Genomic DNA, 27,490 nt, shown 5'->3' on the forward strand with positions numbered 1-27,490 from the left:
GGACTGTTACACGCGTTTGCTTTACTTGGGCCCTCCTCCTTCAGCCTAGTGTTCTTCATGAAAGCTGCTTTTAGGATAATAATGCCTTGAAGAATAAAATAATTTACCTGTTTAAACTCTTGTTTACTGAGTGATTAGAAATTCATAAACATTTTGTACTAATTTTTTGCTTTAGAATTCTGTAACCCATCCTAGAGAAATGGAAATGTGTTTGAATGCCTCCCTGGAAGAACTCACTGTGCTAGAATGGTGTATGCAGTTGAGTCCTGAGCTGGGGTCAGACCTGGTCTGGAAGTCTGGAGTACAGATTCAGTCCTATCCCTGTAAAAAAGTAAAATGTACCTAGAGTTTTTGGCTTTCTCTATACACAGTGCCTGGGAAGATTTTGAATCTGAAGCTACAGCTAATAATGGTATGAATTCTGCAGAGGGTGACATGGTGGTACTTAGAGCTGTTGGAAACAGCTGCAGGATCTTTCTTACTCAAGAGTCTGCTGAAGAGCAAAGGGGGAGATTTCTTGCAGGAGTGTGATACAGGTGTGTCACTTCACATAGATGTATATTTGAAATAGTATAATGAGTGCTCTTCTCAAGGAACACGAAGTAGACTGGCAGCAAGTGATTACAGTACAGCTATTGTTAGCTACCCATGCATGGTATTGAAAAGATGTGTGGTTCTCTAAAACGGTGGTGTTTCACAAAAATCTTTAAATACAATATTCATTGCTTCTTTTTCAGTCTGTGATAAGAGTGCTTTTACCATAAAAATCAGTCTGATTAGGTATGAGTACTTACTTTCCAGGATTATATTGGAACTATTTGGTTTTTTCCTTTCATCTCCAGTGGTTGATGCCTATACAATATAGCTTCTGCAATACAGACTGTATAGCAAAAAACTTACTAAATGGAAATTTTCTTTGAGAGAACCTTCTCCCTACAAAACAGCTTTTTTCCTAGTTTGAAGAAGTGCTTCCAACCAGATACTGCAGGCATGTTCTATTTCAGTTGCAGCAGGACAAAAGAAAAATCAGACCATATTGTAGATTTTTTTTCTTCCTGTGCTTATTCTGTGTCCGGGTACATTTCAACCAGGTCAAGGTAACTGATACATCTAGATAATATCAATAAAAACAGGTTATTCTCGAAAGGAAAAGGGAAGGATATGCAGTATAATGGCAATGTTGTGCATGTTGAATTAGCTCAGTTTTTACTTGTGCAGCTTTTTTTTACTTGCAGTTATCACAAAGCTTTTGTCTGTGAAGCCTTGTAAGACATCTTGGTTTTAGATTTTTTCTGATTTGCAAGAGAATTTGATGAGAAGATATGAAATGTTGACCTCAAAAGAAGTGTTCAGATTATCTGATGATTTATTTTTTTTTTCAGAAAATACATCTGGTATCTAATGTTCACTATGCCCTACAGTGTTTCACTGTAGTAAAAACCTGAACTCCCATGGTATATATTTTGTTGTAGTTTTCACACTGACATTGTTCATGGTTCTTTATTCAAGTTTTGAGTTGTACAAGATGTATAACTAACTGGAATGCACAACAGGTAAGTTTGTTTTAAATATTTAACAATAAAAAAATTACTACTTTATAAAAGAGCTTGTCCCTTGAGTCACAAAACATGCTTGTTCCCTTGAACACTATAGATAGGTATCATGAAAAAGGAGACATTTCTAGCAAGTGTCCACCCCTCCCCCTCAAATGTCTTCTGCAGGGAGCTGGGTAGTAGTTCCCAAAATAGTTTGCACAACCTAAGGTAGATTTACAGTCCACATGGAATCTGTTTGACAAAGTCAAAACCTATGGGACTGACAACCCAGGAAGAGCAGTTGCTAATGGACGACTGCAGAAACTGCTGAAACAGGAAATAAATGTTCATTTGTGGGTGTTAAAATAGCATTTGCCACAAAGCACGTTCCTGTGGTTAATCATGTAACTATGGGAGTTGTGGGAGTAGAAATAAAGTGTCTGATTAACCAGTATGTCATAGATGCTGAATTTGAATGAGATTCATGGTTTTTGTGTGGTTTGAAGCCTACAGTTTTTTGTGTTGCCTGAAGTTGCTCCTCCAGAAACATCCTCCAACTTGGAAGCCCCTGTGCATTTTTCTTGCCTTTTATTGTTGATCCAGATGCCACCCAGCTCTCTTTGGAAGGCTGTGTCACTTGTTTGGGAGGAATGAGTCTGGTCAATCCCCCAATCTCTTACATGCTCAAACAGGCCAAGCATGTTTTGTGTGTCTCCACTTGCCTCTATGGCCCTGAGGTTTTCAGAAGAGAACACTTGTGTGAATGTGTTCCTGGGCTCTCACTGTAAATCGATGGTGAAGCTGGCTGCAAGCCTGCATCTGCTCAGGTAATTCAGCTGCATTTTGTGATTGACTCCTTAGGAAATGCAAAAGTTCTAGCTGACCTGCACTCGCATTCCCTCTGCTTTGCTGGGAGGAGTGTCTGTGGCTTTTAATTGTTCAGATTTGGCTGTCATTTACCTTGAAAGATAAAATATTTACTGATGGCTTATGAAATCTTTGTTCATTTAAAAAATATTCCTGGTCATTGTGACCAGAGCTGAAAGGACACACTGATCCTCTGATTTATTTGAATAAATATATATATATTCCATATAGATAGGTTTTCTTTAGAATGTGCTTTGGTGCACATAGGAATATAATAGCAATGGGATATCTGTCCTTGTCTGCTGTCTGCAGGGTTAGCTGTAACCAATGCCGAGGGAAGAGGAAGAGCACTGTCAGTGTGTGATACGTACTCTTAATTGGGCTGTTATCAGCGAGATAACAGTTCGGGTCAGGTGCCAGGTCAGCATAACCTGGGCAAAATCAACCTAATCTATAGCAGGACCAAGTATCAGCAGCCAGTTGTGACACAACCTAGGAAATGAAGTAATATGTTCATTGTAAAATTATTATAAATTATCTAGTAAAATTTACTAGGATAAGTGGAAACTTTTAAATAATTCAGCAAACGGCTTATAAGATAATCAGGTAGATGCCAAGGTATGACTAGATTTCCATTATTCCATCTGAAGAGAAAGTAAGATTGCAAAAAGGGAAGTGTTTACATAAACTGATAAAAAACTTGAGAATTCAGCAGAACACAGCCACGTGTTCCCGAGCTTTCTTCCATAAAAGTCTCACCATGTCTGGCAGAGCCCCATTCGCCTTCACTATGAGGGGGATCATACTTGCACTAGTGCTCACTCTTGTAGGTAAGGCTACATACCCCTCCTTCACCTTTGTTTCCCAAATTTTCCTTAAGTTCAGTGGCAGTGATTGGATCTAGAATGAACACTACTTACCTGTGTTTTCATCTCTTTTTGCAGGTAGTCAGAAGTTTGACATTGGTAAGTAAATTTCCTTCTATAATCTTTTTCCAGTGACTTTGCTGTTATTTCTATTTATTGGAATGTGCTTGCAAGTATGGTGAAAATGGCTGTTACTTCCCACAGACCCTGGATTCAGTATCAGAAAGAGCTACTTGTACAGTTATGAAGGCTGGGTGTTGAATGGGCTTCAGGAAAAGAATTTAGCCAAAGCCGGAGTGCGCCTGAGCAGCAAACTAGAGATCAGTGGGCTGTCGGAGAACATCTACCTCCTCAAGGTACTGTGTCTCCTAAATGTGCCAACAGTAAGCTAAAATCACATCTGTTATTGCATCTGGCTGGTCTGGCATGTAGGAAAGCTGCAGGAAACACAACCAGAGACTTATCACTGTAGATATCAGACAATGATCTGCAAGCTGCAGTTTCAGAGGTGATGAGTCACTTACCTGTGTTTGATGTGGAAGTTGTTTGTAGCAGGTGTTCCTCAAGACTTTGTACTGGAAATACAATTTCTGGGGGTTCTGTTAGAAAATGGCAAACTAACTCGATACATTTAAGCCTGCTCTAAGTTTTGATTCTAGCCTTAGCACACATTTCTAACTTCTGTGGGAAGGCAGGACTTGGGTGTGTAAAATCCTCGTCATGAAGGCAACTGATAAACATAGACTTAAAAAGTGATAAAAGCTAAAGATAAAAAGTGGTACATGATAAAGGTAAGATTAAAAAATGAAAATAATCAAAAAGGAGCATGTAATAATGTTTGAATAATGCAGTAAAACATCTGTATGTGTGAAATCATGACTCTGCTGACACCAGCAGTGATAGGACTTGACTCAATTCAAAATAAATATGCTTCAGAAGTGTATTTTTGTGCCTTTAATTCAGTTACAAATCAGAGGTTCTTTTTGGAATACTGAGTTCAGTGACAGCTTTTACCAGTTGTATTGAACTGTAGATCTTTCAAAATTTGGAGCTAGGGGTTGCATTTCACACTATAGCCTTTGTCCTGAAATTCTTGTATGGTGTGCACCAGCCTGTGCTCTGAGGCACCTAAGCTGGCAGTAACTTTGCCAAAGTTATTGAAATTTCTTCTTACTTACATAGTGTCTCAGTCTTTATAAATATATTGTTAACTGTTGAAATATTTTGTTGATTTAAACAATTCACAAATATGAAGCAAATATAGAAATTAATTTTAAATAAATAAAAAAATTGTGTAAGAATGAGGTAAAATGAAGTGTTCTAAAACTGCAGTTTTTTACATTTAGAATTATATAAGCTTTTTAAATGCTAAATTTTGTCTAAAGCAGAATATTTATTTTGAGGCTGACAAAAAGGGAGACTTTTATTTGATGTGTTAACTGCTTCTGTAAGATAAAATAGTACTGTTGAGCCGACAGGGTTTGCACTGGTTTTACAATAGTGTAACCATGAGACAAAACAATAAATTGTTGTATGACTTTCTAAGCCTACCTTTGGAAGGAAAGAGTATCTAACTAATGCTTCTGTTAATTTCTTCCAATCTGTTTGCATATTTAGTACCAAAGCAATTTTATTCACTTAAGTTTCTTAATTTCCTCCCAGATCCGCTCCCCACAGTTCGAGGAATACAATGGCATCTGGCCCAGGGACCCATTCACTCGATCTTCCAAAATCACTCAGATGGTTTCCTCATGCCTTACCCGGTCCTTCAAGTTTGAATACAACAGTGGACGGATTGGAAACATCTATGGCCCAGAAAACTGCCCTGATATTTGCATTAACATAGTGAGAGGAATACTGAACATGATACAGATAACCATTAAAAAGTCGCAGAATGTGTATGAGTTGCAAGAGGTGTGTTTCTTTACATTCTAAAAGTATTTTGCTGAAAGGTTGTCTTTATTCTCTTTAGTTACTTTTCCTTTGAATTTGCATCTACTTTTGAATGTTTGTAGTAAGAAAAGGGTGATTTTTATTCATATAGAAGAAAACGTGTGTATGTGTGTTGAACAAATTATCTGGGCTGAATTCTTTCTAAGACATCTGTCTTTAAGTCTTAACATACAGTTCTTCAGAGAAAAAAATTATTAGCTATGAATTTATTTGTTATATGGCTTCCATAATACAGCTATTTGATACATTTTATTTGCTAATTGTTGATACTCATTAATTGATTACTTTTTAATTTTAAACTCCATCCCCTGACTGAGTATTGTTCACATGCCTATTTTTTAGTTCAGTAGGAATAATTGTATGTAATAGTAACAGGTTCATTGATAATCTTCATGAAGTAAAACTTCTCACACTGTGAAATCCTGATGTAATTGGGAAGTCTCATCATCTGTATTCATCTGCCAGGCTGGAATTGGAGGTGTTTGCCATACAAGATATGTCATCCAGGAAGACAGGAAGAACAGCCGAGTCTCTGTTACCAAAACTGTAGACCAAAACAATTGCCAGGAAAAAGTGGTGAAGAGTCTTGGAATGGCTTACATCTATCCCTGCCCTGTTGACGTGATGGTACGTGAGATGTGAAAAGATCTTCCTAATTACAAGCATGGCCATGCTGTTCCCATTCACTCTTTGGGTCTCTCTCCTCCTACAGAAAGAAAGGATTGTCAAAGGGACTGCAGCTTTCTCCTACAAACTGAAGCAGTCAGACAGTGGTACCCTGATCACAGAGGTGGCGTCTCAGCAGGTGTATCAGATCTCACCATTCAGTGAACCCACCGGTGTCGCTGTCACGGAAGCAAAGTAGGTGGGACATGGGCTTGCTTCACAAAGTGAGAATAATTATAGGTTCTATCAGTCCCCTTCACCCCCAGTTGAAGTGACATGAGAATTGAGCTCCACAGCAGTTGGATAGAGGTAATCACACTTGGGACTTCCACAGTCCTAAAAGATCAGCAAAGCATTCTTTATTTTGTACCCTGGTCAAACTTACTGGCATTACAATTACATGGAAGAAAAGTAGAAAAGCTTTTTTGCTCACTTATACCATAAGAATGCAACATTACTGCTCTGTTTGTCCTGAAAAGGGGCTAATTTATAGTGTCAGGAGGAAGATGGTGCACATAGAAATAAGATCATTCATTACACAGAGTCAGTATCTCTCATTCAGCAGACAGTAATTTTGCTTCTCCTCAGAAACAATTTCTTTGTAGATAACTCCAATACCATTTTGTTGCAGACAGAAGGCTTTATTGATTAGCAAAAGGCTTTATTTTGATAAGAAAAATTATCATAGAGTAAAACTGATACCTTCACAGTATCACTGAACCAACCAACAAGGTGCATGGGTGAAGACAGATAATGCCTTTCTCCTGCGACATTTGTCTCTTGACAGACAACAACTCACCTTGCTTGAAGTGAGGAGTGAACGGGGGAGCTCCCCTGACATCTCCATGGAGAACTACGGAGGCCTTCGTTACCAGTTCCCAGCAGTACTGCCACAGATGTCAGTGCAGCTCATCAAGACAAAAAACCCTGAACAACGGGTAGAGGATTTTTTTCCAAATTGCTTTTCTAATTTAAAAAAAAAATAGTGATCATAAATTCCAAAGAATGTAATTATGTATGCCCTCTCTCTTGTCTTTTGTAACAGATAATTGAAACACTGCAACACATAGTCCTGAATAACCAACAAGATTTCCACGATGATCTTCCATACCGTTTCCTGGAGCTTGTCCAGCTCTGCCGCACAGCAAGCGCTGACACCCTGGAGTCCATCTGGAGACAGTGTTCAGATAAACCCCGCTACAGGTATTTCATTGTATCAACCCTTAAGAAACTTTTCTGGTTTTGTGACAACTGGGAGCTAAAATGAAGGATTTTTTGAAAATCTCTTTGCAGGCGATGGCTGCTGAGTGGAGTTTCTGCGACAGGCACCACAGAAGCACTCAAATTCATTAAGAGCAGAATCCGCGGTGATGACCTTAGCTACCTTCAGGCTCTTCTAAGTGTTCCCTTTGCTCTCCATTTAACAAAAGCTGATGAACACACTGTTCCAATAGCAGCAGTGAGTAAAGCCATGTGAATCTTTCCTGTCTCACAACGAAAGGAATGATAGTCAATGACCTGTGATTAAGTACATTAAAGACTGCATTCTCCTCTAGTGTACACTAGTTTTGTGCAAATGTTGACCCATGAATTTCTTTTGTCATAACATTTATTAGAGGAGAGTTCTGTGTCTTCATTTCTCTGTATTGATATAAAGCCCTTCTCTTATAGGAGCTTCTGTGATTAATTCCCATTTTAGTTTGCTGGGAATTAGTTTAATTTAGTTTGCTCTGTCATGCCTTCTACAGACAAAACTTCATCCCCTTTAATCTCTTACTTCTGAAACAAATGATGATTGGTGTGTTATGTCACTTGAGCAGCTCTTTCAATTGCAAGCTAGTCCATGAACTGGAAAGTGCTGCAGGAAAAGTATTAGTGCAAACATCAAATATGTTGATACAATAATGAATCATTTATTCTGAACAGAATTTTTGCCATCTCTAGTCAATATTCTTCTTAAACAGGAAAAGAGGATATGATGTAAAAATGTATCATTAATATAATTGGGGTGCACAATTTTCTAGAGATATTCCATTGATGTTTATCCATAATCTTAATGTTTTCAGTGTTATGTTCAGTTGAGGAAAATCAAAATGTGGCTGTGTAACCTAACATATTTATAAACTAGTGGGGAATTAAGCTCCTAAGTGAAGCTTCCAAACATAATGTCTACAACCTACTTTCATTTGTTTGGATGAGAACAGTAATCATTCTGAAATTGATCCCTTCAAATAAGATCTGATGGTTTTCCTGCACTGAAAGCTTCGTGAAGCACTGTATTAAATAACTAATTAATTTTTTTCTTCTTCACAGGATTTAGTGACAAGTTCTCGAATCCAGAAAAATCCCGTGCTTCAACAACTTGCCAGCTTGGGATACAGTTCTGTGGTGAATAGATACTGTTCTCAGACCTCAGCTTGTCCTAAAGAAGCTCTCCAGGTGAGTGGATTTTTGCCAAGTTTTTTTTTTTTAATAGCTTAATAGAGTTCATTATATTAGCTTAATTCTTTTAAGATACAGTATAAAAATGGTGACTGGAAATATAAATACACATTTTGTAGGTTTTCTTCAGAACAAAGGCATCAAATCACTTTATCAATGTAGTTATTTGCTTCATCATTGAAATCATAGTTTTCACATTGCAACGGTAAAATCCTGAGAGAAATCACCACTGAGTGACTTTATTAAAACCAGTTGCTATATTGTGATAGGCTTTTCAGTGGGCAAGGGGGACACTGTGGACAGTCTATACACTACAATGAGAAGATTGAACTGTGCTTTGTTTACAGCCCATCCATGACCTGGCAGATGAAGCAATCAGCAGAGGCCGTGAGGACAAAATGAAATTAGCTCTGAAGTGCATTGGCAACGTGGGAGAGCCAGCCAGCATCAAGCGCATCCTGAAGTTCCTTCCCATATTTTCCTCCAGTGCTTCTGATATCCCCATCCACATTCAGATTGATGCCATAATGGCCTTGAGAAAAATCGCTTGGAAGGACCGCAGAACAGTAAGTAGGATGCGGTAGGTTTTCCCTACTTAATGAATTAGAATATATGCCATAAGGGGAATGATTTTAATGGTGTCGTGTGTATAGATTCAGCATACTTTTTTAAAAAAAGATTATTTTTAAGAACAATACTGTACAGTTTTACATTTAGCTGATGGTTTCTGCTAAGCTGGAACAATAATTAGTCAGTAGGAAGCTTCCAGAAGGATATCAGCTGTGTTGCTTTTGTCATCTGTCGTAACCAGCTAAGTCCTGTGCTAGTTATATGTAGTGGACACTTAGACACCTAAAAGTCAGATATGTAATTTAAATTTTCTCTATAGTCAGGAGGAGAGACACTTTCTGTTAAACTCCAAGGCCAAATGTCGGCATTACTCTGCCTCTTTTAGACCCCTGCCTTGAGGCTGGATGAGTCACCACTGACCCCACACTGAGGTTGCTGTCACAGAAAGTGTAGGCGAGACTCCTGCCTTTCAGGTGGGTTAGGCAGAGGACCTATATGAGAAACCATTCACTCAGACTGCCTTTGGTGAACTGCTGAACCCTCTTAAAACTGGTCTAAAACAGTGAAGCATACTCACTGAGTCAGTGGAGTTTCTTCAAAGAATGAATCTGTCTTATTATCTACATTTTTTTCTTCCAAAGATATTCACTGATACTTGAATGTCAGTAGCACACAAAGCAACGCTGATGCCTTTTTGATTGTCATGGGGTGACTCAATACATCAATAGATGGACGTTTATTTTGGGTTCAGTGCCTCCGTGGGGCTGTTCCACCGTGGCCCCTTCAGCCATATTAATAAAGTTACATGGAACCCTGCAGTAAAAAAGATCAGGAAACCTTTCTACAGGGATAATGATCCCCTCTCCCATATTGCCCGTGGGTTAGGTGTGGATCCAGTTTGCAAAATGGTTTCAGTTACTGGTAATTCCAGACACTGTTTTGTTTCTGCAGGTGCAGGGATATCTCATCCAGATCCTCGCTGACGAGTCGCTTTCCCCCGAAGTGCGGATGATGTCTTGTGCTGTTATATTTGAGACAAGGCCTGCCCTTCCCTTAATAACAACCATTGCCAATGTGGCCATGAAGGAGAGCAATTTGCAAGTGGCCAGTTTTGTGTATTCCCACATGAAGGCTTTGTCCAAGAGCAGATTGCCGTACACGTACAACATGTGAGTAGAGACAGAACAAAGCAGGTGCTCTTCTGCAAATAATGATCTTCTGCATGTGCTGACAACTGAAGTCAGTTTATTTACTGACAGGGTGCAGCTTATTTCTGAATACTATTACCTTTCTCATTTTGTTTAGATCTTCAGCTTGCAATATTGCCCTTAAGCTGCTGGCCCCCAAATTGGACAGGCTGAGCTATCGCTACAGCAAGGTCATACGTATTGGTGGTTACTTTGGTAAGTGCTTCAGTGATCAGGAAACTTTCACTTCAGAAATCCACTCTTAAAATATTAAGTCCTTTGGAGAAATATGGCATTCTTTGTTTCAGTGAGAAATTTAATTAAATGTGAGACTCACATGTTTAGAGTAGCCATTTAATGATTTCTGCCTAAACAGTTAGATTTTATGTAATGACAGATCTTATAGCTCGCAGTGGAAAAAGCTGCAGAAATATGATCTTGAATGATAAGCAGAATGGTGACAAAAAATATGTCTCTTGTTTCCTTCTGCCATAGATAACTATAAAGTTGGTGCTGCTGGAGATGTCTTTGTTATGAACAGCCCAGGAACAATGTTCCCATCAGCAATAATTTCCAAGCTGATGGCGTATTCTGCAGGGTCGGTGGCTGATTTGGTGGAGGTAAATATTTACCTGAGACAATAATAAATCAAATTAAAGTTAAAACTGCTCACAAAGTTTCCTCTCTGTAAGCATGTTGCAGACTGCTCCTTCTCATGCTGTTTTGGTAGGCTGGTGTCCGTGTGGAAGGCCTCACAGATGTCATCGTGAAACGAAATATCCCGTTTGCTGAATATTCCACATACAAAAAGATAAAGGAGATTGGAAAAGCTGTAGGTATTTTCAGTAATACAACATGTGTGTTATGTGAAGGGGCATTTAGTGATGCTTCTCACTCTAGTTAAGCCCTGTCTCAGGAGGTGAACTCCTCTCCTGGGAGTCAGCTCAAGTATTTCTGTGAAGGACAGACATGCAGTGGGGACTGCAGGGGACATCTGCCATGGCTGCAGTAGCTTCTGCCAGTTGTTGCTCTGGCTTTACTTCCTCCCCACCTCAAAGACAGCTCCAGGAGGAGCACAGGAGGGGAAGGGAGCAGCAGGCATTGCAGCATGGTGTGTCACATGCCTGGCAGGCTTACTACTCCCTCGCTTCATCTATCTCACCTAGTTTACAAGAATATGCCTTTGTCTTCAGGGGAAAAGATTTTTTTTTTGCTGTGCTTTCAAACTGGGTTTGGTGGTACTAACAGCCCAGACCCTGTGTGTGAATGTTATTGTATTGGATTACCAAACATTTGCAGGCATCTCAATGGTGGAAGAAAGTCTGAATTAGTGCATTCACACTATTACAATTGGAAATTTTAGAAAGGAAAAGGGCAACTTGGCCAGTGATGGGTTTAGTCACCTGGATGAATTATCATTTGTGAAGGGCTGCACTAAGAAACTTTGCTTGTTTCTTTATCTGTTCCTCAGCTGCTGGGATGGAAGGAGCTGCCAACAGAAACTCCCCTGATATCAGCCTACTTTAAACTCTTTGGCCAAGAGCTGGCCTACATCAACATCAATAAGGAAGTCCTACAACAGACTGTGAAGGTACCAGGAACCCCTACTTTTCTTTGCAATATTGGACAGCGTTACACTTTCATATCCCAACCTCCTGGATCTCTGTTCTATTGCAGACTGTTCTAGAACCTGCTGACAGGAGCACGGTGCTGAAGAGACTGGCTGGCCAACTGCGCAGTGGCATTGCGGGACAGTGGACACAGCCGGTGTGGCTGGGAGAGCTGCGATACATCGTCCCCACCTGCACGGGCCTGCCTCTGGAATACAGCTCCTACATCACTGCTCTGGCCAGGGCTGCAGTCAGCGGTGAGCTGGGAAGTGGGAGATCAGCTGTACAAGCTCTGAGCAGGGGGTGAGAGGGACAGGGGCTGAGGGAGGCTGGAGAAGGAAGTGGAAAGCCAGGAAGTAAAAAAAAGAACTAGTTTTTGTATTGGAGAGTGGGGCAGTGAAGATGTTTGAAGAGAAGCTGGATGCAGTGATTTGTGCATTGTCTTTGAATGGATTGAAGACAGAAAAGGTGAGATGAGAACTTGGGAAGCCAGAGAGAGAGAGGTCACAACATTCAAGGCCAAAAAAACCCAAGAGCTGCCTGAGGAGCTGATGCAAACATGGGCAGAAGGGGGTGACTCCTGAGAGATGCACACACAAGCTAAGCAGGATTCAATGTTGATTTAAACAGAGCAGAAAATAGAAGACAATAAAAAGAGAACTGTTAGTAAAGTTAAGGCAGGGAGAGAAGAGGGCCTGTGAAAAGAGGTGGGAGTTCTATTTTAAAGGAATAAATATGCAAGTGCTAATCCTCATCAAGAAGTTAATTCAGTGATCACACTGTGTGCTGTGCAGCAGATATAAATTAGGCAAAATTTTCCCTTGTATCTGCTGACACCACATAAGGAATACTTGTGCTCTCCCATGTATCCACTCTTTGCTGCTCTTGGTTTTTGGTTTGTTAGTTTACTTTAGTAATATCTTTGCAGCTCTGCCCCTTCTGTGTGTTTTCTGTGTATTTTTTTTTTTAAATGACAACCTTGTAGCCAAGTTGGGGACGTATGTACTGGATGGATGGGCTACAAACTGCATGAAGGTTGTCTGGACTGCTGATCTTCAAGGGTAATCAACAGCTGAAAATATAATTGGTGATTTGTTCGAGAAACGTTCCTCTGCCGTTGGCACTTGTTCATTGCCTTTTTTAAAAATTTGAGTTTTAGAAAAGAAGGCACCCTCAGCAAATCTGTGTCAATATTGACACTGAGTTAGTGGGAGCAGTTGCTGCACTGGGGGATCAGGCTGCCACTGACAGGCAGCCTGACATGCTGGAGAGGATGGCCTGACAGAAGTGTGGTGAAATTTGGCAAAGGCAATGCAAGGTCCTTCATGTGGGATGGAGTAACCCATGCAAGTGTACAGGCTGGGCATCACCTGGACAGAGAGCAGTTTTGTAGGAAGGCCAGGACAAGCTGGTACAATAAACCAGCAGTGTGCTCATGTGGTGATGAAGGCCAACTGCATTATGGGCTGCAGAAGCAAGAGCAGAACCAGTGTGACAATGATTTCCTTCTCTATTTGGCACATTTGCAGCTGCATCTGGAGTACAATGTCTGGTTTTGGGTCCACAGTACAAGAAAGATGTTCACACTTGATGTGAAGAAAGATTGGAGAGCAGAGGTTGTTTAGCCAGGTTCCTTTCATTTACTCTGTCTTCTGATTCCCCATGTTTCTAAAATTTTAATGTTACACTAATTACAAAACTTTCAATTTGGGCCAGCTCTTCCTTTTCTAAGTATATTTTTATTTCCATTTTCAATATGTTGCAACAGAACCTTTGCCTACAGAACAATCTGCCTATATATTTTCAGTATTCTTCAGACTCATAAAAGGTCTCATGTACCCCAAAGTCTGTCTTGTTTTCCAGTCATATTTGTTGTACTAACAAAATTACTACCTCCTGCTGAAAACTGCATTTGCTTATGTTCAACTCCTTTCATTTTTACCATGTTTAAATATTGCTCTTGCATTTGCAGTTGATGGAAAGATAACTCCCCCTTTAACTGGAGATTTCAGACCTTCACAGTTGCTTGAATCCACTGTGCAGATTCGTTCTGATATAAGTCCCAGGTATGGCAGGTTTCTAAGGCTTTACATGTGAAGGAGGTTTTTAAGAGAAGGCACAACCACGTGGGTAAAAAGAGCGCCTTTCTTAACACCTGACTGCTGCACTCTGTTTCAGTTTATACATACAGAAATTTGCAACAATGGGTGTCAACACAGAATACTTCCAACAAGCTGTGGAAATTCAAGGCAAGGTCCTGACAAGAGTCCCAACGAAGTTTGAAGCCAAGATAGACATGAAGCTGAAAAATATTAAGATTGAAACGAATCCATGCCACGAGGAAACTGAGATAGTGGTCGGAAGGTATGGCCCCGTTACTTCAGAATATTTCACGTTGCTGAAACCTGACAAAGCTCACTATTGACTGACCTCCCACAGAGGTTTCTAGATAGGAAGAGTGACTCTTCAGCATGTAGCAGAACCTTTGGGATAAAGCATGAGGAAGAAAAGTACAGTAGCTAAAAATCAAAAGATACCTAAATTATTTAGCAGTGTAATTTTTATATTAAATTGTTTATTTTTTTGTGTTCTTACTATTTTTATTATTTTTGTCTTTTAGGGATTTTGATTTTTATGTTTGAAGGAATATTTTTGTTGTTTTGGAAATTTTGTTTAAATTTATCCAGATTTTGTAAACTTCCTGCAAATAAGAAAATTTATATTTGTAATGAACTCTTATTTGTTTTCAATAATATTTATATTTCTAAATTCACATACAATCCCTGTGTTCAAATATCCTATCTCTGTGCTGTCACGTGATACTGACAGGGATGTATTTCATTTAATCCAAAGACAAAGTGTCAGAATAATTCACCATTTTTTTGCACGTATCTCAACAGACATCAGGCTTTTGCCGTATCAAGAAATTTAGGAGAGCTAGGTGTTGAAAAGAGAACCTCAATTCTCCCAGAACATGCTTCATCAAATATTGTGGAAGAACCTTTCAAATCATCAGATAGAGCTTCTGGTGAAGATTTCACAAAGGTAACCTATTTCTTTTTGCTTATGTAGTAAAACTTACCCTCTCTGTAATGGGTGTCTGTAGTTTTACTCTTGCCTATGACACACTCCCAGTGGTGTTCACATATCTCTAATGCAGCAAGAAGCTGACAGCACATCAAGGAAACGTGCCTATAGCTCTCAAGAGGATCTTCGCCACATCACAGGAAGAAAAGCTCACAAACGAGACATTTGCGTCAAACTGCGTCATCTTGGGTGTCAGCTCTGCTTTTCCAGAAAGTCACGAGATGCCAGTTTCCTAAAAAATACATATTTGCACAGATTCATTGGAGAACATGAAGCTAAAATAGTCTTGACCCCAGGTAAAAAATACTTGATCCCAGGTAAAAGCATCTTAGGCTTGGCAGTGCTATTTGAAACACTATAACCTTCTAATGCGTGCAATTGGTGTGTAGTTGAAACAGATGCTGATATTGACAAAATTCAGCTGGAGATTCAGGCAGGATCCAGAGCAGCTTCCAAAATAATTCATGAAGTAAACTCAGCGTCTGAGGAAGAGGGTGAATCATCTCTGTATGAGGACATTCAAGCTAAACTGAAGAAGATTCTAGGCATTGAAAATGTGTTCAAGGCAAGTGACTTCAAGCATGACAGTGGGGAGCATTTTCCCCTAAACGAGGGCAAGAATTTGAAGTTCAGTGTGGAAAGCTGGTGTGGCAAAGAAAGGATGGGGCTGGTTTGAAAGGTGCCAGTGCCCCATGCTGAGGGATTGCTCCTATGGGGTGCATCCAGCAAGGTGGTATGTGCTGGGCTGGATTTCAGCTGGGTAGAGTGGATCTGAGGGAATTCTGCAGCTTCTGCAGTGAGTGAAGCAGGGAGGTGGTTTTTCTTTGAAAGGCTGGTGTGAGAACCCAGCCTTGTCTGACAGCCACAGAAGTTTTTACTTTGTAAACACAGGACCAGACATATTCTTTCTTTTGCACCTCTTGGACTGTTTTTGCAGGTTGCAAATAAAACACGACACCAGAAGAAGCAACCCTCAAAGAAAGAAAACACTATGCTAACAGAGCTTGGGGCAGACCCCGATATAAAACATCCCTCCAGCTCATCTTCTGCCTCCTCAGCTGTCTCCTCTTCCTCATCATCTGCTGTTTCTCCTCGTCGTAAAGAGGCTGGTGATGAAAATGAGAATGATCAAGAAAAGCAAGCGACAAACAAAGATGAAAGCAGCAAGAGCAGCAGCAGTAGTGGCATAAGTAGCAAGAGTAGCAGCAGTAGTGGCAGAAGTAGCAAGAGCAGCAGCAGTAGTAGCAGAAGTAGCAAGAGTAGCAGCAGTAGTGGCAGAAGCAGCAAGAGCAGTAGCAGCAGCAGTAGCAGTGGCAGAAGTAGCAGCAGTAGTGGCAGAAGCAGCAAGAGCAGTAGCAGCAGCAGTAGTAGTAGCAGCAGAAGTAGCAAGAGCAGTAGCAGTAGCAGCAGTAGTGACGGAAGTAGCAAGAGCAGTGGGAGCAGTAGCAGCAGCAGGAGCAGCAGCAGGAGCAGTCACAGCAGAAGTAGCAGCAGTGGGAGCAGTAGCAGCAGCAGGAGCAGCAGCAGTAGCAGCAGCAGGAGCAGTCACAGCAGAAGTAGCAGCAGTGGGAGCAGAAGGAGTAGGAGCAGCAGTAGCAGCAGTGGGAGCAGCAGCAGCAGCAGTAGGAGCAGCAGCAGCAGCAGCAGAAGCAGTAGCAGTAGCAGAAGCAGTAGCAGCAGCAGCAGGAAGTCATCGAGTCATCATAGCCATGGGCATCACTCAAAGTATGTGAATGGCAGCAGCAGCAGCAGCAGTGAGTCACTGAGCCGCCATAGCCATGAGCATCATTCAGGGCATCTGGAAGGTGGCAGCAGCAGCAGCGCATATTCCAAAATCTGGGTAATTTTGTCAGTAAATCGACTGATGCTGCTAATGTTTGTGAATCATGTTCCTGATGGTGGGTGGCCTTGCATGGCAATTCAGGGCATTATGGGTTGACCAGTAAATTTTAGCAACATAAAATTGCAAAATTTATTCTACAAACACACCTGCAATCATTGGCACAGATGTCTACCTCATCTCAAAAGTTTCTAGTTATTTGTTGAAACTTTTGTTACTGCCAGGAAATGGGTTCTTTTGACAATTTACTGCCCATAAACATTGCGTATTTCTGTCTTAATTTTGTGGTAGAAACATTAATGCTTTATATGAACTAATTTATCTTGCATTATGTTCTTGCGTCTAAGCATACAGAACTATGTATGAATGATAATTAGTAGTACAGAACTATGTATGAATGATAATTAGTAAATATCTTATTTAATTCCCAGTGCTTAGATTTCAATATAATTGCAGCATTTCTTTTCATCTGAGGCTTCTAATCTTCTTGTTTTTGTCATTTTCAAAGGAGGCTCATGAGATTTATCAGTACCGCTTTAAATCAGCACATAGACAAGAGGTGAGTTTTTCTTTCCTCAGTAAAAGAAGTATGGAATCTGTCAAGAGTCAAATGGAGACTTTAAAGGCGACTTGTTATCTTCGTTGAAGAAAATTACAGCACTGATAACATTAGAACCGTGCTGGTTCTTCTGAAATGCGTATAGACAGAGAGCTGTGTTCCTTTTTGTGCTGTGTACATGAAGCCACTTGTGGCTCTGCAAAGGAGATGCAAAGTCTCTGCCAAAACAATGAAAAAGACTGGAGCTGCACACTTTGGAGGAACCATCAGAAGCTTGGCTCATTTGACTGGCTTTGATCACTTGGTTGGGATCACTGCAGGTACACAACGAGGATAGTCATGTGGACAAATGTGGGAGGATAACTTATAGTATTTTGGTTGAGCAGATTCTTACTAGGGCATGAGCCAGCCAGAGCAGTGTACTTGATATCCGTGTTCCTCAAAAAGTAGCATTTCAGCAGTGCCTGTCCATTCAGATGCTCCTTTCCATTCAGTTTATCCTCCAGTTGATCAGGCTGGTGCAGAATTTCTGGTCTTTCATATTGAAGTGAGAAGCTGATTTAATTATACTTTCTCTGGTCCACTGTTTTTTCATATGGGGAAGTCTCATTTAGACATGGTCCTTACGGACTGTGAGGAGTCAGATGTGTTTGGGCAAACAAGATTTTTCTGAGTTAGATCCTACATACCAAGCAGGAAAAAGCCTATTGCAAGTCACTGAGCTACTCAGGGTTGGAATACAAGCTTAGCAACTCCAAGTGCCATGAGAGAGAGCATTGTTCAGCACTGCCTCGTGCAATTTCTTCAAGCATGCTTTAAAGTTACCCTCTTAAGCATATTGTGGTTTTGTTTTGTTTTGTTTTGTTTTGGGTTTTTTTTGCAGTTCCCAAAAAGAAAACTCCCAGATGACCGAACTAGCAGCTCACATTCCTCTGCCAGATCCAGTCGTGCCTCATCTCGAGCTTCATGGGTTAGTTGCATCGTTTTTAGGGGGTTTTGACAGCTTGGAATGATGGCAGAGTGGCTGTGCACTCACAGCGATTGTGTATTTAGGATAATGGGGAGGGAGAAATGCCAGCCTCTCGAGTCTCAGGTATCAGTCAAGACATGCACCATAGTTCCCACATGCTCTTTCCTCTCCACCGAGGATCCTTCTTACTTGCAGTACAACCCTTCCCTCAGGGGAATCCCACCCAACAGATGCCTGCAGAGACTGATCTTGTGACCTCTGCAGCCTGGATGGAGGTTGAGGTGCTGCAGTGCCAGTGCAAGGACATTGGCGATGGCAGCCAAGGCTCCGAGCAGCCTCAGACAAAGGCAAGTTCCAGAGGGGACATGGAGAACCTGGGTTCCTCTCTATCACCCAGCTGGATGTGTACAGGCTTGAGAATGATGGAGTGAAGATACTGAAGGTCATAGTGCACTTAAGGCTGTGCTCCAGGGGAAGAGGTTCTTGATGTTGAAGAAAATGTCCTGGATTATATTGTGTGCTGGGTTGCTGTGCAAACAAAAAACCTGATTGTCCCACAGAACTCCCAGCTGAAGCGTGAGGAGAAAGCCAACATAAGATCCAGACGGATAAACAAGAGGAGACAAGCTGGGGGATGTTATTGCTGTGGGAGTGAGTGACGCATGCAACTGACAGCTGATGTTGTTCAAACTGAACCGCTTTCTTTTATTCACAGGCTGGATACTAACAATGAAGCCCAAATCATATAGTCAATACTGTATTTTAATTATATTAATATTTCCATGGTATCAGCTGTAGCTCAGGAAATGGCACAAATTTTGGCTCATATAAACACAGTGATAAAATCCATCTGGCATGCAGAGGCACGTGCACGTTAAAGTCATACGCACGAGGTTTTATAGGCATGTATATATGTGTGACACATATGCTGGTATATATTTGTGGCTCAGTTGTTTATTTTTCATTTATCCATCTAGATCTTGCATCTAAAATGCTCCATGGTAACTCTTCTATAATTATATGCTTTGCATACTTTCTCCCCTTTCTTCTTAGCCAAAGTTTTTGGGAGATGTTAAAACTCCAGTATTAGCTGTTCTTCTTCATGGCATCCGTGATGATAAGAAGATAGGAGGCCTCCAACTTGTGGTATATGCTGATATTGACTCAGTCAGGCCCCGGATGCAGGTATTTGTGTCAAACCTCACAGATTCAAGCAAGTGGAAGCTCTGTGCTGATGCTTCAGTCCTCAATGCTCACAAGGCAGTGGTAAGGCTCAAAACTAGCTTGTACAGCTATATATGGATCACAGGAAAACCATGCTCCAGGCATTAAAAAATGGACCATTTATCCCTGCATTACAGGCTTACCTGAAATGGGGACGGAATTGCCAGGACTACAAGGTTTCATCTGAGCTGGTAACCGGGCGGTTTGCTGCCCACCCTGCTGTACAAGTGAAACTGGAGTGGCCTAAAGTTCCTTCCAGTATCAAATCCACAGCAGAATGGTGAGGATTTAGTCTTTTGTGACACTTGTTCACAATAGTGGTCAACTGGGAAAAATCAGCATCCGCACACAAGGTTCTAGTGGCTTAAGTGCTTGCTGATATTTTATTCTCTGGTCTGTCCAAGTACTGCCTTTGGACGTAAAAGCTGAATGAGATTACATCTTATTTTAATGTACATTAATTCTTTATCCTGGACATAATTACTGAAAACCGAGGAACAGATCCTTCCTTTCGCTGAACACTTGAACAGTAGTGCAGAGAGTGGGTGTGAGGACATAACCAGGGATCCTGAAGACTTGTGCTACTTACACACAGATGTGAGACAATCTGGTTGGGATGTGTGCAGACATTTGTTTCTCTATCTCACCAGATCTCTCTGATTTGAACTTTTGAAGGTTTTACAAGTTTGTCCCTGGGGCTGCATTTATGCTGGGGTTCTCTGAAAAAACGGACAAGAACCCTTCTCGACAAGCCAGGGTGATCGTGGCTCTAACTTCTCCAAGGACCTGTGATGTTGTTATCAAACTTCCTGATGTAATTATGAAATATTTTTATCACTCTTCTATTTTTTTCCTAGTAGAAAAGTGTGACTGTTAATTACAGTGGGCCAATTCTGAGAAAGAAAAATTAAATTAGTATCAGTTTGGGTGCAAATGATGAAAACTACTTTTATTTATTTCCAACCTTTTAATATTTCATAAAAGGACATTTATATAGTGGTTTTGTTCATAGAGAGAGAGGTGGGTACTCATAAAGACATGAGTTTCCATCTGTAGTATCTGAATAAGTGATCACCTCATCACCTTTGAAAGGCAGTAATTAATTCTCTCCCAAATAATACTTGAATGATTTCTCTCACACTGTGAGAGAAAACTGAGCAAAAGGAAAAACCTCATGGACAATGAGTCAGATGAGTTGTGTTCGCATAAAGTCTTTGCAACAGATGTAGAAGAAATAGGAAAAAATCTTACCTGTTTGCTGGCACAGGTGCATTTTGAATGTGCTTTTAAATTCCTTTTCAGATTACCCTCTATGAGAAAGCCATGAGGCTTCCCCTGTCACTTCCTGTAGGTCCAAGGATACCAGCTTCAGAGCTGCAGCCTCCCATCTGGAATGTCTTTGCTGAAGCTCCTTCTGCAGTGCTCGAGAATTTGAAAGGTCAGAGTTTAATGGGGTTCAGAAGCATGACAACTTCAGTCTCACGATTTACTTGGACACCTTCTTGATTTTGCTGGCATTGTTTATCTCCATTTAATTAGGAAATGTTCTGTAATAATGTGAGGGTGGTTCAGCTGGGAGAAAATATTGTGCGTATAGTACAGAAATCATCAACATTTCAGGGATCAAGATACCAATTATCTGAAGTGATAACATTTAAAGTTTCTGGCAATTATTTTTCGTTAGATAGAGAAACATATTTTATATGAATTTTTAAGAATTTATGGGTGCTTAGTAGCCAAAAGTTGCTGTAAAGCATATGAAAATATCACGTAGTGGAAAAAATACAAAGCTAAAATAATACGTCACTAAAAATAATAATAAAAAAAACATTAAATGGCCTTCTCTCACGGAAAAGCAAATACTCAGTGGCATTTTTTTTTAACCAGCTCAATGTTCAGTTTCCTACAACAAGATCACAACCTTTAATGAAGTTCAGTTCAACTACACAATGCCAGAAAACTGCTACCACATCTTGGCTCAGGATTGCAGCTCTGACCTGAAGTTCGTGGTGATGATGAGGAATGTAGAAGAAGCTGTGAACCTGAAAGCAATCAACATCAAGCTTGGCAATCAGTAAGTAACTTCTGCTGGATGCTGGGAGCATGAGGGACCTCATTGTCCACATTTAGCATGAGAGGAGCTCTGATCTGAGCTTTACTGCCACGGTGAGCAGCCCATGGGGCTTCAGCACTCCCCTTATTTATTTTCCATGCATATTGAACGTGATGCTGAACCTCTTATCCTGCATCTCGGGTGACAAGAATACCCCTGATGTAATTTAAGCATTTGAAATGTGCTTGTGCTCTGACCATTGATATTTAGTGAGCAGGAAAATGCCTCTGTGATTGTATGTGTGTGAATGTGGCCCAGCCTGGCTGTGAACACTCTTGTCCTTGACAGTGAAGTCGATATGTTCCCTGTGAACGGATGGGTGAAGCTGCTGGTGGATGGCGCTCAGAGCCCGACAAATGTTTCATTTACGTCTGCTGGTAAGTGATACAGCATATGCTGTTTAATTTTCACATATGTTTTAGGAGAAAGAAGGAAAGAGAAGGAATCTGTGAAGGAGATTTGATCAGTTTGTATTCAATAAGTGTTTCTTTGGTTTTAAGGTAATATTTATTTAAGAGCATGTATTTTACTCACTTGCACTGGAACATTTAGAAAGACTGATTAGAGTGTGAAGCTCTTGAAGTAGCCTAAATAATCAAGATATAATTAACATGAAGATCCCTCCTTTTTGTACGTCACTACTATAGTTCCAAATTGGAGAAGCGTTTTGGTTATACGATCAAATTTTTCTTGATTAAAACTTTTTGATGTAGAGCTTTTCTAAAATTCACCACACATGACTTGTATATGGATGTTACTCCCAGTTCGATTTGTAGGTATAAATTTGGCTTGCATTGTGCTGGGGATAGGTATGGAGAAGTGGTGAAACAACCTGCTTGATTCTCTGAAAACAGGGATTGTTTGTTTCTGTGAAAGGTACAGGAAGACCTTGTTTCATCCTGTGCTGTGTAGTCAGGGGCTATATACAGTGTGGGTATTCTGACAGAAGAGCTGCAATATATGCATTGGGCTAAATCTTGCTGAAATTGGGTTAGCATATACCAGTGCTGAGCTCTGTCCTATTTGTTATGTGCTTGGGAAGTGATAATTGTGCTAGAAATGGCTCCAGTGACAGTCACGGTGTTCCTCATATTTCCATACTCCAATACCGTGTACTCAGAGCCTTGTCAATCTGCACAACTACACAGATACTATAGACAGCTCAGTAATAACTTCTAGACATAAATGTGAATATGTTAATAACCCAAAGAAAAAAGAATACATCTGTGATCATTGTCTTCTAACCTTTAGCAAACACCTAGTTTCTATATATGCACATTTCTACCTTGCTTTGTTCTATGTTTTGTTTCTTGAGTAGGGTAACTGAGGAATTTTGAAGAAAATAAAATTTCAGAAACATGACAGTTGCTCTTTTTCTTGCTTAAAGAAGCTAAGTTTGGTCTGGTTTTTTTTGTTTTGTTTTTTTCTTCTAGGTGCTTCTCTGTGGATCCACAGTGAAAAGCAAGGGCTTGTACTTCTCGCCCCAGCCTATGGCATTGATAAATTGTACTTTGATGGATACACATTCAGGGTATCATTCTTCCTCTTCATAAGATTAGGTGTTAAGAAATTCCCGTAGGATTCCCTTAAATCTGTGTGTATGAATGCAAGAGTGTACACTGGCAAAGGGAAGTGTGTGCAGAGCACAAAAAAACCTCAAAGGGAAGACGATGCTACAGGATTGCACAGTCCTACTCTTTATTTCTGAGTGTGAGAAATGAGAATCTTTGATCAACAAAAGTACATTGTTCTTGCAGTACAGGTGTATATTGGGAAGTGGGTCTGTGAGTGTACACACGCTGAGTCAGCAGTGCCTTTGCAAAAAAAATGAGTTTTCAGCTCCTGAGCACTGTTCTTACAGCTGTATAATTCTTCAAAACAGCAAAAATTCAGCCATTCTTTTTAGATAAATGAGTAGTTTAAAGTCTGCACTAAAATTAATATGAAGCTGGAACATAAAAGGTCAATAAACTGTACCTGTACTATCAAAACAGCCACCAGAAAAAAGCTTCAGCATATTAATAGTCCAGAGCATTAATAGCTTAACAACCTAGACTGGCACAGTAGGTTATAAAGACTGTAGCAGTTATAGATGCTGCAGCCCACCAGGAGTTAGGCATCTCTGTCAGACTGTCAGACCCTTTTGAATTTTTATCAAAGAGATTTTAAATGTATGTGCATTACCTTACACTGGAAGGGACCTGCATAGCAAAAATGTGCTCCACAGGTATTATTTTTCTTTAACTTGAAATACTTCTCACTTCTTTTTCCTCCAAGATTCAAGTTGCTTTATGGATGGCAGGGAAAATGTGTGGACTGTGTGGAAAATATGATGCAGAATGTGAACAGGAATATCGGATGCCCAATGGATATGTAGCTAAAGATGCAGTGAGCTTTGGGCATTCTTGGATTTTGGAAGAAAAGCCTTGTAGAGGAGGTATGCTAGCTCTAATAAATTTAACATAATATTACTGCAGTTGTTCAGAAAATATAGAATCTGTTCAGAAAATTTTAAATCTGTATATATTTTGGAAATAAAATCATATTAGAAGATTCATTATTAAGTTATATAGTAATTATTGAAATTACTTGCAAGTTGAGAAAGAAATAAGAAATTACAGGTTAAACAAGCCAAAATATACAACTTAGTTGAAGTTCAAAAACAAGATGAATCAAAATCTTGTTTCAGTTTTGAAGTATTTTCGAAGAAGATCAGAAAGAGGATAAAATTCGCATGGAATGCTTTGATTCAAGTACAACAGCATTTTCCAGACATCAATTTTCAGCAATTGGCCCATCAAAAAATCAGATGGGGATTAGTAGTTATTACCATGGCTGACCACCTGGTTTTTGAACCAGTGCAACCTGTCAAGCAAAGCATTCAAGTACATGAACAGTTCCAGGGACTTAATTACATGGTTGAAATAAAACCCCTGCATTTTAAGACTTTCAGCAGATTAGGATCTTATGGTGTGCTGGTGCTCTCAGCTGAGGTTATGATGCAACATCACACCACGGTGCTCGAGAACAGGCACGTTGCATGTGTAGAGACTTGCCCTGTGGGAAGGACATCCTCAGTCCCTGGAGATGGCTTGTACATGTCTATCTCTACATTAACTGTTATTCTTCCACGTTTTTGTCACAAATCCTGGGCAACAAACTTGCTTTGCATACCCATACACAATAATATTCCTGTGGCTGGTAGTGACCACATTTTGTTTCCTTTTAACATATGGTGGAAACTGCTGAAATTTGAAGATATAAAACTTATAGCTAGGAATAAGTTGTGGTCTGTTTAGCTTCTCACTTGTAACTGTTTGTCCTGGGAATCCAAAATGAGATTGATGTTACTTGCTGGCAGCAATGACTGTTTGCTCTCTATCTGCACCAGTTCTGTGTCTGAATGACATTGGTAATAATGCAATTCTTTGGGGATTAATTTTATTTGGCCAGACATCTTGCCTTTAGTTCCACTGCTGAATATCCAACATTTTAAAATGTGGTTTGACAGCTATTCTGTAAGCAAGTTTACTTTGAAAAATGTTTATTAGAAAGTACCTCAGACTATGTTTCTACATCCTGATCTAGAAACAGACCAGTTGCATTTGAAATTAGCTTTCCAGGACTCCATATCTAACAAGCTGATTTGAAAGGTTTATCAGACTGTAGAGCTGCTTCATTTATGATCAAAACACTGTTTTCACAGAGGGGAAGTTGTTTGCAAATTGGCGGTGTTGGCAGATGGGTCCTTCTGGGGAGGTGTGGAGCTTTTGACTGTAAGCACTTAAGCTGTCCCCAATGATTGTTGCAGCCTGCAAGCTGCGGCGCTCCTTTGTGAAGCTCGAGAAGACGGTTCAGCTCACCGGGGTCGAGTCCAAGTGCTATTCCACGGAGCCTGTGCTGCGCTGCCTGAAGGGGTGCTCTCCCACCAAGACTACTCCAGTCACTGTCGGCTTCCACTGTCTCCCTGCTGGTAAGTCAACAAAAATCCTACTGATAGGAGCTGAGCAAAAGTATAAATAGATTGTGACTTGACTCAATCATTCCACTTGAAAAGTGTGAATAATACAACATAGACATAAGTAGGTGTGGACTTAGTGCCCTATTGACTGAAGCCCTTTCCCTGTTTTATTAATAGGCAAGCATTCCTTCAGTGAGAGAGATGATTTTCTGTTGTACATTTACTTGTTTTCCTTGTACTGGAATTTAAAATCTAAACTGAATTCACCTTCATGGTGCTTAGGGCTGTCAAGGTAAGGGCAGGATAACAGCACAGTCAACAAGGTGATTCAACTGAAAAGTTTTTACTGCAGCCTGTGGAGATTGAGCCATACATGACCAAGTGCAGCACCCTGAAACGGGCATCCTTGCCTTGCATTTTTCAGATATCACTGCCTTTGGATGTGATCCTATTTCACTGAGCTGATTTAGGCACTAGAAGTACAGGTGTGGACAGGATTCTTGCACACAGGCCCAGTGATATAGGAGGATTTATTTTCTATAGGTATAGTATAGATGATAAGAGATTAGATAAAGTCGATATAGGTTATATAGAGCATAGAACTGTATCTGTTTTCCAAGTTTTTTTTCTTAAAGATCATAATGCCCTTTCCTAAATGTATCATTAATAAAATTCTGCATGGAAGCAGTAGCTTTCAAGGTAGAACTGGCTTATTAATGAAGTGGGTTTCCTGGAACATCTCTATGTGACTGAGACAAATATAAATATGTAAATCAGTGAGGAACAGCCAAGCCTGCTGTAATTAATGACTAGTGTATGGTAAATGCTGTACCTTGCAGAACTATTTGTGAAGTAAGCTGTTTACTTTTCATTTCTTGTTCCCCATCAGATTCAGCTACCAGCCTGACAGACAAGCAGACGAAGTTTGACCAGAAGTCAGAGGATATGCAGGACACTGTTGATGCACACACAGCATGTTCTTGTGAGAACGAAGACTGCAGTGCATGAAGCTGTACATTTGCAGCATAGGAGAAAACAGAAATACTTTCATGTTTTTATTGTGTGGTGTAAAAAACCTTGTCTTAAGGAATAATAGAGATGCTAAATTAAGTACTTGAGGATGTGTGGAATCTTCCCAAGTAATTTAAAGTATTAAACTTTATTATTGTAGAAACTGTTATGATTGCCCGTAAATATCTGATTTCATAATAAATCCATGCATGGAAAAAATTGTGAAGGCTTCCTTATTTCACTGGTAATGGAAAGAGGAGGTCTGCATAGGTTCTTCTAATCCCCCATTTCTTAGACTTCCTGAGTTTGTGACCATCTTCTGTGCCTCAGGGTCACACTGGGAATTGGGTTGGATAGCTATAGTACTACTACTCCTGATTGTTCTCTTAATGCTTCCTTCCCTGGTCCTGGGACCCTGTGCACCTGCAGCAGGAACTGATCACCTCAGTGTGATGCTGCACCCTCTGCAGCAGCCATGCAGCCATGGTGCTTGGCAAGAGCTCTGTGATGGGCCAGACCTGCTGTAGGGAGCAGCAGGCTCAGGGAATAAGCCTGAATCTCATGTCCCTGGGCAAGGCTGCTCTGAGGGAGCCAAGAACCTGTTGAGTTTCGGGTGCACCACATGCAGAAGCTATGGTGAACCAGGGTCTCTGAGCAGGACAGGGTGGGGTTACCCAAGCACATCACCTGCCAAAGGGTCTGAAGCAGAGCCAGACCTCTGCATTTTGGGTGAGATGTCCCAGCCTCTGTGCCCAGCAAGAGTCATCACTGCAGCCACCAACTGGTGGGCTCTGCCTCCTGCCCCCCACCACAGGTCTGTGTGGGCATGGCTCATCTGCCCTGAGCACTGGAGCCCAAAGGATTCCAGCAGATCTGGAAGCTGTTTTCTGCTTGCCCTAACGCTGTGTTTGCAGGCTGATTATGCACGCTGGGTGAATGGGATTTCGAAAACACTTGAGAACATTCTGTAAAAATTGGGTTGTTTCGCTTTCCCCAGCAGCTTTTGCACCTTCAATGGATGCATATACC

General features: G+C 40.6%; 1 protein-coding gene across 1 annotated transcript; it reads left to right on the forward strand.

Annotated features, from left to right (window-relative positions):
* Nucleotides 1-3,127: 3,127 nt before the first annotated feature.
* Nucleotides 3,128-26,680, forward strand: LOC125330299 (vitellogenin-2-like). Its single transcript, XM_048313281.1, has 36 exons — nucleotides 3,128-3,232; nucleotides 3,347-3,367; nucleotides 3,473-3,624; nucleotides 4,931-5,182; nucleotides 5,687-5,848; nucleotides 5,934-6,082; nucleotides 6,675-6,825; nucleotides 6,933-7,090; nucleotides 7,181-7,346; nucleotides 8,201-8,326; nucleotides 8,677-8,895; nucleotides 9,851-10,068; nucleotides 10,205-10,302; nucleotides 10,582-10,706; nucleotides 10,817-10,918; nucleotides 11,558-11,677; nucleotides 11,764-11,953; nucleotides 13,669-13,762; nucleotides 13,875-14,060; nucleotides 14,597-14,741; nucleotides 14,857-15,079; nucleotides 15,173-15,348; nucleotides 15,721-16,233; nucleotides 16,411-16,623; nucleotides 17,132-17,182; nucleotides 18,066-18,152; nucleotides 19,206-19,418; nucleotides 19,514-19,656; nucleotides 20,052-20,190; nucleotides 20,679-20,814; nucleotides 21,264-21,450; nucleotides 21,778-21,866; nucleotides 22,923-23,020; nucleotides 23,767-23,926; nucleotides 25,301-25,462; nucleotides 26,340-26,680. Exons 1-36 carry the CDS (start codon nucleotides 3,163-3,165, stop codon nucleotides 26,456-26,458), a joined length of 5,613 nt encoding a protein of 1,870 aa, XP_048169238.1. The 5' UTR covers nucleotides 3,128-3,162; the 3' UTR covers nucleotides 26,459-26,680.
* The last annotated feature ends 810 nt before the right edge of the window (nucleotides 26,681-27,490 follow it).

This window comes from Corvus hawaiiensis, chromosome 9 (genome assembly GCF_020740725.1).
Source record: "Corvus hawaiiensis isolate bCorHaw1 chromosome 9, bCorHaw1.pri.cur, whole genome shotgun sequence".
Classification (NCBI taxonomy): domain Eukaryota; kingdom Metazoa; phylum Chordata; class Aves; order Passeriformes; family Corvidae; genus Corvus; species Corvus hawaiiensis.